Below are 14,309 nucleotides of genomic sequence, written 5' to 3'. Positions count from 1 at the left end.
TGCAAATGCTTTTACTGTAGGACACCTCAAATTTTTCAATATGCTAAAGGAAAAACTAATGTGCAAAGTTTCTCACATTACAAAAACATGGAAACATAAACTGGTGGGCTACTATTCTCCAGAAAATATTGCCTTATTATACAAGCTTTAATAGTGCAAGTGCATGTGTGCACACACATACATATCCAAACCCATGTTTACAATGTGTCATTCTGGAGAAGCCTCGAAAATGTTGACTTTGTCAACAGTTATCTTTGAAGTCCATATCCAGAGCCTCCATTAGATGTTGATATTAGTTATGTCCTTTAATTTTTACCATAGGCTCTGCAACTTGCAACATGCTCATCTACTTTCTCAACATGGACTCTTCTTCAACTATCAAAATGGAACACTTAATCTAGGTAGGCCCTCTTCTAATAGTACAGTCTCCAACTGTCTACGCCCAATTCTTATTAAAATTGTGCTTAATAACATCACATTTATAGAAAGTTCCTAGAAGGCATTTTACTTGCCTTACTCTCAGCATTAATATTGTATTGCAACAGAGCAAATATAAGCTGCATACTTTAACTTAGCTCCCAGCAAAATCAGTTTCAAAGGGTTCTGTTATAATTTTACACTCATTTTTTATCAAAAAATATGTATAAAATAGTCACATGAAATACTTTTCCACTAGCTATACAACTGTTGCTCAAGATAGATTCACTATAAAGTGATAATAAGTAATACCTACGCAATACATATTATTTGCTTTCAGTACTCTAGATGCTTTGTATACATTAATTCACTTCTTTTAGAAAAAATCACACTGCTAGAAGATGCAAACAAAATTTTGAACTAAGGAGTTCTGGCTTGTGTTTATGGTTTTAACCACAATACTAGTATTATAGAATATCATTAATACCCCCATCTGATTTTCCCCATTTCTATTTTATAATTCAGTAATAGACTGTTATTTTTCTGAAGCACTATTACTGCTTTCTGATCACATAAATTACATTTTTGATTATATCTCTTACCACATCTGTCTGGAAGGTTGGAGTGCATACAACTTGAAACTCATTATACCAAGTGTGGGCTCCTAACATTGTTAAATTTTGGTTCTCCTTTGATTTTTCTATTTCTATTACTATCCTCCTTATCATCACCAAAACTACCACGATTTTCATCATTTTTGCTATTTCTTTATTGAGTTTTCTTATTGATTTATGTAAATTCTTGGTGAAATTAGGCCATATAGAGATAAATACAATAAATAATTTATTGATCGTCCCAAGGGTGTTTCCTAAAATGTTTAGTTTAGTGTCAGAATATTTCACCATACTCTACAGAAAATTCTACTTTATTCCTTCAAAAAATGGCAATCCTTACATGTTATTGATGTTAGTAGTTTGCCAGAACATTAAATTGGTCAGAATACTCAAATTCTATACTATTTTATAAATTAAACAGCTGGTCAACTCAGACTCATTCTTCACAGTTAACTACTTTGCATTTTATTTATTTACAATAAATATTTACTTATTTAAAAATATTTAATAAAGAGTTAACATTAAACAAAGCTGATGTTCATTTAGAATGCTCTCCTATAAGACAGTGGTTATTTGCAATTGCATTCCACATGATCAATGCTGGAGCTATACAGATTACTAGATATTTTCAGTGATATAATCTCATGGAGCTTACCTGTTGTCACACCGTGAACCACACCTTCCTTGGTTTTGGAGCCTATATAAACAAAGACATTCAAAACATAAATCTCAAGCTGGACTATATTGCTGATAGCTAATCAAATGCAACTAATCAAAAACAAAATCTCAATCTTAAGAAGCCCATATACAAAGATATCCTCAGGACTGAAAAAAACTAAACCAATGAAACCCAGTAATTTCTATAACAAGTAGAAGGAAGCAAGGCCAGCAGGAGATTCTCTCCAATTAAGGCTTCAGCACACATGATGGCCTTTTGTCTCATTGTCCAACTTCAAATATCATACAAATGGGAAAAAAATAGTGAGATAACATGGGCTGGGTGAGAAGATGATTTTGGCTTCACAATGGTAAAAGCTTGACTAAAGTTTAGCACAACAGGGATATTAGTTAACTCAGAAATCACAAATAGAAGGAAGAAGGAAAGAAGGAATCAACATTTGTTTGAACACCTATTATGTAAAAAGCATTTTACGGCTCTTCTTATTTGATCTCTGCAACATCTATTTCACATAGGTATATTATGCTTATTTTATATATGAAGAAATTACAAATCAAAGTTAAATGACTTTTTAAAGTTGCACAGGTAATAACCCGCTACAAGCACATTCAAATTAAGGTCTTATGACTAAATTCATATTCTTTCTACTAAGCCAGGCAAACCTTTAGAAGGGATGCAGTATTTTATTAGTCAAGTATTACTAATGTTAATTTCAAGAAGGGGAAAAATAAAAATTTTCTCCAAATCTTGGCCAGCTTTTATACAAATAATTGATTAATATTTGTCATTAAAACTAAGTGTGCTAGAATTTTTATTCATAAGCTAACATTAAATTTTTCAGTGTAATTTATGCCAGTTTTTTAATAAAATATTTTTAGACAAAATAATAGATTGGCGATTCATCTGAGAACTACCTTATAAGTGAAATAATGCAGTTATATCAGACATAGAAGAATATAAAAAAGTAAGGACATAAAAACCGGGACATTATTGAAGCCTATATTTGGATATGAAGATAGTTACCAATGTTAAGTTTAAAAATGCACTGTTTTGCAAATCCTTACTAGGTATGCTAGAAATAACTATAAATACTTTTTAAAACAAAGGAAAAAATGTAAGCGAGCCTCAGTTTCCTTATCAGTAAATTAATACATTAGATTAAAGAATCTCTAAGAAGCTGGTTATTAAACTGGAGAGTGCAGCAGAATTAATTGGGAGTGACATTAAAAATTCTGACTATTGAGTCAGAACCTCAGATATTCAATTAAATATCAGGTAAAGATATCTGCACTGTTAATAACCTTCAGGATCTAATGTAGGTAACTCATGGATCAAATTTGAGAAACACTAGTCTGAGGCAGTTTCTAGCTCCAAATTTATTAAAATTTAGTAGTGCATATCTATGGTTTAAATAATATGATGGTCAATAAGATGGTCTAAATAAATATAAAGAATCATATTGGAAACGTTCATTGAGTATATAATATAAAAATATATAAAAATATGGCATTAAGTGAAATTTCCATGTATATTTAAATTTACATTCTACAAAACAGCCAAGGAAAGTTTCTACATTTAATAAAATAGTTGAAATATATTTAAGAACTTCCAATTTGAGTATATTTAAGGACATACAATTAAAATAAAACATGAAGTATACTTTTTATGTATACTTAAGTTTTATACTTAAGAAAGTGGGCTCTGGATTCCGATATTCTGGATTTAAATCTTTACTTCACTATGTAATAATCAAATACACATCATTTGGTCAAAGTGAAGATCAAAGGAAATTATTCACATGAAGTTCTTAAAACAGTGTTTAGTACATAGTAAATACTTAGCAAGTGAAACTGTTATTATTCTTTACATATAATATTTGTAAAGATTTTTGCAGTTTAAAACACAGGAAAAATCACCAAAACATAAATTGGTATAAGTGAAATTTTACAGTTGTTAAATGTGTTAAAAAGAACACAGGATAGTATTATGTAGATATATGTGATGTGGTGTGCTCATGTGTACTTTGCAGGCAATGTTTATTTTGCATAGTCCCATTGGATCAGAAAATGATACTCATAAGCTAGCTGAGTTGAAGCTGTGTAAGAGATCTTAATAATTAATCATGAAAATTATGATTAATCAGTGATAAAAATTACAATTGTTCCATGCCCTTAAAATTTTTTCTCAAAACGTTAAAAACTCTCTTAGTCATTTATAAATATATAGGAAAGTGAAAAATTAGTAAAATTAATATTTACTAGTATACTATAATTGAAAACATTGAAAATGAAAGTGTTTTATTTCTTGGTATAAAACTTATCGAGTACTTTAAACACTGCTTGTCTTCCTATTCTCATTGTATAACTTCCTGTATGGAGCAAGCATCTTTTCTAAGCATTAGAAAATTTGTAAATTTGTGTCAGTTTCCAAAATGTTACTCTTTGCACTTTTAATGACATATTATATGTCTGACTGTTCTATTAAAGTGAGGTATTTTTATGCCACCACTTCCTCTGGGACATCTTCACCTTATTCATCACAACCACCTTTTCCACGTACGTTGAGACCACCATCTTCAAAAGTTCCTTTGGCTGCACATCTAGAGTCTCTGGAACTGTAGCAGTGCCAACATTCCTACAGTCAGCTATTTCTTCTATAAATAAATTCACGTTTGATTCAAATTTTACTTTCAGCATTTTTCACTTCATTTCTTTGCTACACTTTCATCTTTCAGGGCTAATTTCCTCTTCCAAATTATGCATTTTTGTAAAATATCACATGGATTTTTCAATGGACAACAAGGCGGCAACACAAGCAACGGTTTTGCTATCTACATAAACTGAATAGCTGGTAGTAGCCAATCACAAACACATTTTGAAAGAAGAGAAGTGATTTGATCATGGATTATAATGGTTTCTGTTATTTATGTAATGATTTGTGGCTGAAGAGCTAACAGGAGTTTGCACTTTATGCAATCACTCACATTTTATGTACTGTGGTAACAGAAATTTCTACTGTGTTGTTAGGGATATGTTATTTAACTAACTGTGGTAAATGAAATTCATATATCCTGGAAATATGTTAAGTGAAAACAGCCTGTACTTGAGAGAATATTTATCATTACTCACCTGCCATCCCTTGCCACTCATATTGTAAAAAAAGTGACTAGTAAAAAGAAATGTTTAACTGTTGGTCTGTGGGCATTCCTCTCTGCCTCAGTAGTACCTGAGAATTTGACCTTTGGCTAAGTTGTGAACTACATCCTGCATCAAGATAAATGAAAGTCTTGATAAAGTTGCTTCTTATCAAATCAATCACCTGTTTGCTGTCAATCATTTATTAGTGATTAACCTTTAATTGATGAGTAACTTATAATAGAAAAAATATAGATACAAAATAGGTGCCCAGTGGCTATGTGACTAGACAGATATAAAAGCTGAAGGGACACTAGCTGAGCTGAGGAAGTCCACATGCCTCATGTCTTTTCTCTCAATACTTCTCAAAATTACATGGCGGACAAGGTCAGAAGCAATGCCTGGGAGTTGCAAGAACTCAACTGCACTGTTGTTGTGCATGTTATGCTGACTTTCTCAGCTTGCTACAGGTTAAGCATATTAAATAACAGTGATTCTCATGGTAGTTGTTCAATTAGTTAAAATATGGCTTCTAAAAGCTTAATATTATAAAGGAATAACATTGCTTTTCTCATGAAGTTTATGAAAACAGTGTGCCGAATTCCTTCAGCCACAGCGAGCTTAGAAAATTTTCTTCGGTCACTTCCAGTCTTTAAAACTACTTATTGATAATAAGTTTTGTAATGAAGGATGAAATATATAAAAAATATGTTGACAAAATAATTTTTCTGTTGGAAAATTTATTTGCTAACAATAACCACGACTCCTATATAAAAGTGTGCTTTACGAAAATCCTCAAGATAATATTAATGAAAAAATCCAACAATGTACAAAAAGAATTATGCACCATGACCTAGTAGGATTAATTCCAAGTAAGTAAGCCTGGCTCAGCTTTTGAAAAGTAAAGTAATCCATTATACCCACAGGTTCAAAAAGACAAATCACATGATCATATCAATAAATGCAGAAAAAATATTTGACAAAATTCAAAATTCATGATAAATTTGACAAAATTCATGATAAAAACTCATAGTAAACTAGAAATACAGGGTAACTTCTTCAACTTAATAAAGAATATTTATTAAAAAAAAAAAAAAAACCTATAGCTAATCTCATATATCATGGTGAGAAACTAGAAGCTTTCCTACTAAGACCAGGAAGAAGGCAAGGATGCCCACTCGCCATGTCTTTTCAACATTACACTGGAAGTCCAAGCTAATGCAATGAGACAAAAAAAAAAAAAAAAAAAAAAAAAGGAAATAAAAAGTATATAAATTGGAAAAGAAGAAATAAAACTGTCTTTGTTCTCAGATAACATGATAGTCTATGTAGAAAATCCAAAAGAATTGGAAAAAAAGCACCTAGAACTAATAACTAATAAGTGATTATAGCAAGGTTGCAGGATACAAGGTTAATAAATAAAAGTTAATTACTTTCCTTTATAGTAGCAATGAACAAGATGGATTTGAAATTAAAAATATAATGCCATTTATATTAGTACCCAAAAAATGAAATTCTTAGTTACAAATTAAACAGAATATATATAAGATCTATAGAAGATAAACTACAAAGCTCTGATGAAGAAAACCAAAGAACAAGATAAAGATATATTCTGTGTTCATGAATAGAAAGACTTAATATTGTTGAGATGTCAGTCTTCCCAACTTGATCTATATATAGTTCAATGTAGTCCCAATCAAAATCCCTGTGAGTTATTTTGTGCATATTGAGAAACAGATTCCAAAGTTTATATGGAAAGGCAAAAGGCCCAGAATAGTCAATACAACATTGATAGAGAAGAACAAAGGTAGAGAAGTGACACTATCTTACTTCAAGATTTACTATAAAGCCAGAGTGTGAGACTGGCAAGAGAATAGACAAATGAGTCAATGGAACAGAGTGCTGAAATAAAACCACGTAAAAATAGTCAACTGATTTTTGACAAAGGAGCAAAGGCAATACAACAGAGCAAATATAGTTCAATAAATAGCGCTGGAATAACTGAACATTCACAGGCAAAAAAAAAAAAAGGAATCTAGGAATCTAGACACCAACTTTATACTTACACGCACACCCGCACGCGCGTGTGCACGCGCACACACACACACACACACACACACTCAAAAGGAATCACAGCCCTAAATGCAAGATGCAAAACTATAAAACTCTTAGAAGATAACAGAAGAAAATCTCCATGACCGTGGGTCACGGCAATGACTTTTTAGATACAACTCCAAAGACGTGACCCATGAAAAAAAAATCAAAATTGGACTTTGTTAAAATTAAAAACTTTTGCTCTGGGACAATATCAAGAGAATGAGAAAAGAAGCTACAGGCTACAAAAAAAAAAAAAATGTTTGAAAAAGATAGATCCGAAAAGGAATTGTTATCCAAACTATACAAAGAATTCTTAAAACTCAACAATAAGAAAATAACTCAATTAAAAAATGGGCAAAAGACCTGAACAGATACTTCACCAAAGTAGATTTCAGATGGCAAATAAACATATGAAAAGATTCTCTATCATATTTTATCAAGGGAATGCAAATTAAAAGAGCAACAAGATAGCAGTACACACTTATTAGAATGACCCAAATTCAAACACTAAAAGCTGGTGAGGATGTGAAGCAAAGGGACTCTCATTCATTGCCAATGGGAATGGAAAATGGCATGGCCCCATTGGAAGATAGATTAGCAATTTTTTACAAAAAGTCCTAAGTAGTAAGCATATTCTTAACATGAGAGTCAGCAATCATGCTCCTTGGTATTTAAGCAAAGGAGTTGAAAACATGTGTCCACACAAAAATCTGCACATGAGTGTTTATAGCAGCCTTATTCATAATTGCCAAATCTTGGAAGTAATCAAGATGTCCTTCAGTAGGTGAATATATAAACTGTGGTACATCCAGACAATAGAAGATAATTTGGTACTAGAAAAAAAAAATGAGCTGATAAAATGAGCTGAAGACATGGAAGATCCTTAAATGCATATTACTAAATGAAAGAAACCAGTTTGAATAGGCTACATACAATATGATTCCAACTATATTATATTCTGGAAAAGGCAATACTACAGAGATAGTAAAAAGATTAGTGGTTACCAGGGGCTAGGGGAAGGGAATGAATAGACAGAGCAGAGAGGATTTTTAGAATATTGAAACTACTCTGTATGAGACTATAATGATAGATATATGTCATTATACATTTGTCCGATCCTATCTATATAAAGTACATCGCCAAGAATGAACCCTAAGGAAAACTATAGACTCTGGGTGATAATGATGTGTCAATGTAGGTTAATCAATTATAATAAACATATCACTCTGGCTGAGGACTGAGTTTTTAAAATCACCCTCTGAAATATATCATTTATGCATAGAAATATTTTTTAAAAGAAACAAAAAGTCCTAAGTAGTATTGCAAATTATCTGGAAAAACAAAAGATTAGGCCCAATTTTTACTATTAACTCAAATACACATTCACCTACCCACACGTACCTCTGACTCAGTGCATATTTTTGACAAGTGATGATGCAAAAATGAATCAAGTGAGAAATACCAGCATGTAGAGCATCAATCATCCTAACCCAACGGACATAAATAAATATCAAAATGGCATTTGGGGCTTACCTACCTACATAGAGAACACCCTCTTTTGTCTTCCCTGCTGCTTCAGCCACACCCTGTTTGGTTTTCTCAGCAGCAGCCACGACTCCCTCCTTGGCCTTTGAAAGTCCTTTCATGAATACATCCATGGCTAGTAAATTCCTTTACACCACACTGAAGAATACAAAATACACTTCGAATGAGAACTTTTGGGTAAAACAAAACAATACTGGAACCATCCAAGGTAAAAACCCCTGAAAGATCAATCAGTAGAATTCCCCAAAGTGTGAAACTCTTTTAAGTGTTCCCTTATTTCACCTTATTTCAACCATTGGACAAAGAAGCTATTTTTTTTTTTTTTTGCTTTTGCATTAAAAATTTAGCTCCCCCATCCATCTTGGCCAGTAAAAGTCGAGCCTCCTAAACATGGACTAGGATGAATCATCTCAGCTGTTCATACTGCATCTCCGAAGTCGCATGAAAAGATGGACCCCTCTTAGAACTTCCCAGGGTCCAAACTGTGACAGTAAAAGTTAGAAGTACCTTTAGAAGACAGATCACAGAAAAAGAATGGAAGCTGGAGGAATGGGGTCAGGAGCACTCTTAAAATGAATTCCAGCAGAGGGCTAATAGGTTGAGGAAGAGAAGAGAGAACAGAGCTACTCACTCTGGGTGTAGCTGAACCTCAGGCCCACTGCGAGCCCACCCGCACTCGCGCTAATCCACCCGACCACCCATCCCCGCCCTCAGTTATCTACCCAGAGCAGGCCCTCATCTATCTACCCTGAGCAGGCCTGTTCACACCATCCAGCAGTCCCGAGACGCGCGCCAGCCACTCGAGGGGGCGTTCTCTGCGCGCGCCAACCTGCTCCCAACCCGGCGCCCGCACCTGTTAACCCTTTACCACCTGTTGACTTGCCCCTTCTGTACTTCCATTTAATTATTTACCAAACACAGCTAGTTTACTTTCCCAGAGAGAACCAAGAGGGCTGACTGGGGGATTTAAGATAAAAGAAAGTTGGATGCTTATGCTCCATCCAGCATGCTCCCTCATTTCCCAAAGGAAAAGCGTTTCCCGGAAAAGCTCGACCCCTCAGCCTTAGAGGACGAGAAGAGGGAAATATCTAAAGCCGGAGGAAAGCCAGGTCAACTTACTTTCCCCAAGCTCACCAAAGGGAAACGTACCCACCTCAGAGACTTGACACAGCAGGTCCTCACTGCGGCACCAATCCCCCTGCCAGGCGTCCGCAGTGACTCCTTTCCCACCAGGTGTTCGGGACTTTCAAAGCTGCCCATTTAGACCTACATGTACTTACCTGAGTCCCTCTGCTCCTCAGAACTCCGATTCCTTCCACCACCCCCCCCCCCGCTTTAAAGATATTTAAACAATTCCCAAATATTATTTAAATGAAAGGAAGGAAAAGGAGCGCACAGAAAGGGCGGAAACGCCACCAGGAGAGGGATGGTCCCCAGAGGAGGCTGCTGTCAATACAACCCGGCGATGAGAGGCGAAGGATGTGGGAGGTGAACCCACGAACCTGTCGTCGAATTGCCACTCCCCGTCCCCCCCCCCCCCCAGCGCCAGAGGAACCCAGCGAAAAAGAGTGCCGGAAGGGGAAGGCGGGGAGATAGCGCGAAGGATGCTAAAGGTAAGGCTGGGTCCCCGGGTCTGCTCTAAAGCCAGTACACACCTCACCCCACGTCGCCGCGCTCGGTCGCTCGCCCCCTTTTTTTGGTCCCCTTCTCGTCGTCGCGATCTTCCTCCTCTTTTTCCTCCTTCTCCTCCGCTCACCGCCCCCGCAGCTGATTTGTCAGCGCCTCTCCCCGCCCCTCTCCCGCCGCTAGCTGCTTTCCGCGCCGCGTGCACTATACTCTTCTTCTTCGACCAGGATGGGGGTGGAGGGAAGGCTGTATCCAACTCCAGCCGCCTGCCTCCTCCTGGGAGGCGGGAAGGTGTGGGTGTTCTGCGCTTCACCTCAAGTTCAGGGTCACGGGAACTCTTGTGGCGATCCGGAGTGGTTAGGCTTGGGCTGACATCTCTCCCTTTCTCATCCCCCTTCCTCCCCTGTCTCTGCCTTTCCCTCTGGTTCCTCACTGGGACACCCCCACCCCATGTCAGAACCAATCTGGGAGCGTGGGAGTCTGAGGGATCAACCACCGAAGATAGAGCCCGTCTCTTGCCGGAGCTGCTGAAGCCGGCAGGCAGCTCAGGAAGGTGCTCACATCAGCGTGCCAAGAGCACGTTTCTCTTGGATCGCTAAATTTGATTAATGGTCGTAGGACACAACGTTAAGGGCGCTTTTGCTTAAATATACTCAATTCTCGTTTGTTCTTAACCTTGCCTGAGCTCGAAAAGGCCCCGCGGGTAGAGAAGAGATTAGTAAAGAAGAGTTACATACAGGTGGAGAAGGCAGGAGGCGGCTTGTCAAATCCTCTTCCCACCCCACTATCACCATTTTCTTTCCCACCAATCAGAGGCTGCCAGACTCAGGTTTCCCATCAGCTGAACAAGGAATAAATATTCCCCAGCCGTCGAAACCAAGCAGTGGTAAGGCTTTTAGTTATCGAATGGGATTTACTTTCCAGACTCAAGTGCTTGTATGCAGGAGACAAATCCAGCTTGGTTTATTCTCCCGAGCCATCATATCCAATTTCTTCTTCGTCCCCTTCTGAAACCGCGACCTATACATCACCCACCTTTTCTGACTTCAGATTCACGTTTCCCTCTGAGCTGACACCCCACCCCATCCCCCGCACAGACACACAGACACACAGACACGTGCAGGCTTCAAGACAATTATTGCATTGCTTAACACATTTTCACCTCTTTCAGAGCTGGAGGGAGAACAGCTGTTTCCGGATCACACCAGAATGGAGAACCAAGCTCCTCCCTCCAAGAGGATGCCTTTGCTTTCCTTGCCTGGATTGGGAGGGTGATTTTAGCACTGGAAAGGAAAATAAAGTAGTTGCTGTATGTTTTTATTTTGTTTGGAGTTTTGTATTTCTTTTCTTCTTCTTCCTCTTTTTGGGTGGGGAGATATTTTCTCTGACCCTTGCACTCACTTAAGTCTAAAATTTGAGTGAAATGCAATTTAAATCTACAAAACAACCGTTTGGAACCAAAAGGGATAGGAAACGAGTACATATATTGAATAAACAATTCTTCGCATTATTGGTCTGCCCTTTATAAAAGTAGCCCTTCTAAAACACTCACGTTTTGTTTCCTTGGGATCAGAGAAAGAAGGTGAAACTTGAAAGTTGTTTTGCAGTCTGGTTCTGAGACCTTGAACAAGTATGTCCTCCTTTTCAGTTTTCTTCTGTAAAGGAGATAACCTAGATGACACCTTCTTTTCAACTTTGTTATTAAGAAAATGTTCAAACATATACAAAAGTAGGCAGAATAAAGAACTCCCCTGTGAATATCACCCAGTGTCTACCATTTTTCAATGCATAGCTAATACTATTTCATTTACATGCCAACATATGCCCCAATTTTTATCACTACTCTATTTTTTCACTAAATTCCAAAAATTATATATATATGTATTTATCTATAAATATTTCAGCATGCATCCATAAAATACAAAAATGGATAAAAACAATGACAATAATGTTTAGATGGCCTTTTTTTAACTGAAGTATAATTTATACACAGTGAAATGCTCAGATTTTAAATGTTTCTTTAAATCAGTATTGAAAAACACATGCATTAGTGTGATCCACACCATTTTGAAGATATAGAACATCTTCATCATTTCAGAAAGTTCTTTTGTGGCCTTCTTAGTTGTACTTATTCAAGAATTTCAAAACTGAACTTTTTTTGTATTTGTCTGGCTTCTTTCATTCAGCATTGTGTTTGTGAAGTTCATTCATGTTGTTGCATACATTAGTAGTTTCTTTTTATTACAGTTGATTCTTTTTATTTCTGCCAATAATAAATGTTTTTCACCGTGACCCTGCACAACTAGGTCCCTTGATAAACTATTATGACAATTATTTAATATATATTATTGCATAAAACATTTATAGTTATATGGGGAACTTCTTGAGACTTAGTGCTTTAAATCAAGAAGCAAGAAAAATAACAGATATTTCAGGCCCCACTCCAGAACAAGGAGAGAATTATTTTGAGCAATTATTACTTTTTTTGTGATTGTTATAAGATAGCATGATTCCATACCTTTAAATGGTAATTCATGCTTGGCAGAAACCCATTGTATTGTATCATTCAATCATAAAAATTGGGTAATTTAAGCTTTATTATGTATCTTTTATAAACGAGGAATCTGAGGCTCAAAAAAATTCAGTATCAGACCTCGATTTTCTAGATCTTAAATGGCAGAACTGAGATAATCTAGCAAGAACTGTTTCAGAAGACACATTTGTCTCCAGAATTGGCAGTTACTCTCTGGAACCTTACAGATTGGTTATGGTATCGGATGGGAAGAAAAATGTGAGACTCAACTGTGTTAGAAATAGCCCTTGAATTCAGATGCGACAATGGAAACCCACGAGAATTTGTGTTATTATAAAACAGAGCATTCATATTTAAAATTTTATCTTTTCTCTTTTGGTAATTTTCAGTACAGAGAGAGGGTTTCTCACCACTCACACCAAAAAAAAAATTATAAAACAAATTTTTGTCATTTTTGAATTATAATTACAATTTTATGTTTTACTTTTTTTTTCACTCCTTAAAGTACCTTGCACACATTAGGCACTCGATAAATTTAATTACTAATAATATTAATAGTGACATTACTTATGTTCTACCCATAGTCTCTTAACTCTGTATTCTTAATGAGGAAAAACTACTCAAAAACGAAGGGAACTAGATGTTAATAAAGATTTTTTTCATCATTGATTGAAAATATGACCTTGAGTAAATTTTTAATTCTCTAAATATAACTTTAAAATGTAATCTCATTGAATGGCCAGTACCTCATAAGGAATGTAGAAGAATAATCTACTGAGAAACTGCTAATGTGCACATTTTGTTAGTGTGCATCATGTATGTTTGGTTTTCTTTTTGATAAATGAATTCTAAATATTTTGATACTTTTATATGGGATTGTTTTATTTAAGTTTAAGACAATAAATTAGCTATAGATTAACATTATATAAAATACATGGTTAACCTAAACTCTGTCTTTTCCATAAAATAATTGATTTTTACATGTGCCATGTGGTAAGCTTGTGCTGCAGAGTGGAATGACATGAAAAATAAGGAAGCTGCCCATGACCAAGTGGTTAAGGAGACCTTCATTGGCTTCTTCTACTTGCATCTTCCTCTCATCTTATGCAAGTATATAAAAAATATGAGGTAGTGAGATCCGGATAGGCTTCCCTTGTAATTTCATAGTGAGCATAGAGGGAAAGCCTAATGCATACAATTGAGATGGTATTGTATATGATTTTGGAAAAGGTTTGAGCTTGAAACAGGGCAGTATGATTACTTCAAAGAGATATGAAGAGCAATGAAAAAGGAGTATGGTGTCCAAAGAAGATTCTCTAGTTTGACCCCAGGGGCACTTAATGTTGTTGCCATAATATCATTAGCAGCACAAAATATTGGACATTTATTCCAGTACGATGTAATTTATCATATTTATTAATACTGTAGTATATTCTCAACAATGTAGAAAATGTGACAAGAAGGTGCCATGCAAATATGAAAAATTTAATTGTATGTCATTTCAAATTTCCCTGTGATTTTTGTGGCACTAAGAATATGAAGATGTGAAGATGTGCAAGATTCTAAGATAAAGACTTTAAAGCCAAATAGAAGAAATAATCTAATATTTTAGGACCTAAAAAGTTCAAATAATGTTAGTGTTAGAAGGTAGAAACATATTTATG

At 35.6% G+C, this 14,309-nt stretch overlaps 1 protein-coding gene across 8 annotated transcripts in view; it reads right to left on the bottom strand.

Moving 5' to 3' along the window:
• Positions 1 to 11,324, bottom strand: part of SNCA (synuclein alpha) — a 105,339-nt gene extending 94,015 nt beyond the window's left edge. The window contains exons 1-3 of one of the 8 annotated variants that reach the window (XM_036227701.1): positions 11,275 to 11,324; positions 8,479 to 8,624; positions 1,687 to 1,728 (exon numbers count right to left, since the gene is read on the bottom strand). In XM_036227701.1, the coding sequence (XP_036083594.1) occupies positions 1,687 to 1,728; positions 8,479 to 8,599 (163 nt within the window). In that variant the 5' untranslated portion in view covers positions 8,600 to 8,624; positions 11,275 to 11,324. The other 7 variants (XM_016161073.2, XM_016161074.2, XM_016161077.2 and 4 more) reach the window with 7 other exon arrangements.
• Positions 11,325 to 14,309: the final 2,985 nt, after the last annotated feature.

Source organism: Rousettus aegyptiacus, unplaced genomic scaffold (genome assembly GCF_014176215.1).
Source record: "Rousettus aegyptiacus isolate mRouAeg1 unplaced genomic scaffold, mRouAeg1.p scaffold_m13_p_10, whole genome shotgun sequence".
NCBI lineage: Eukaryota > Metazoa > Chordata > Mammalia > Chiroptera > Pteropodidae > Rousettus > Rousettus aegyptiacus.
This window is presented reverse-complemented; position numbering and strand designations above follow the sequence as displayed.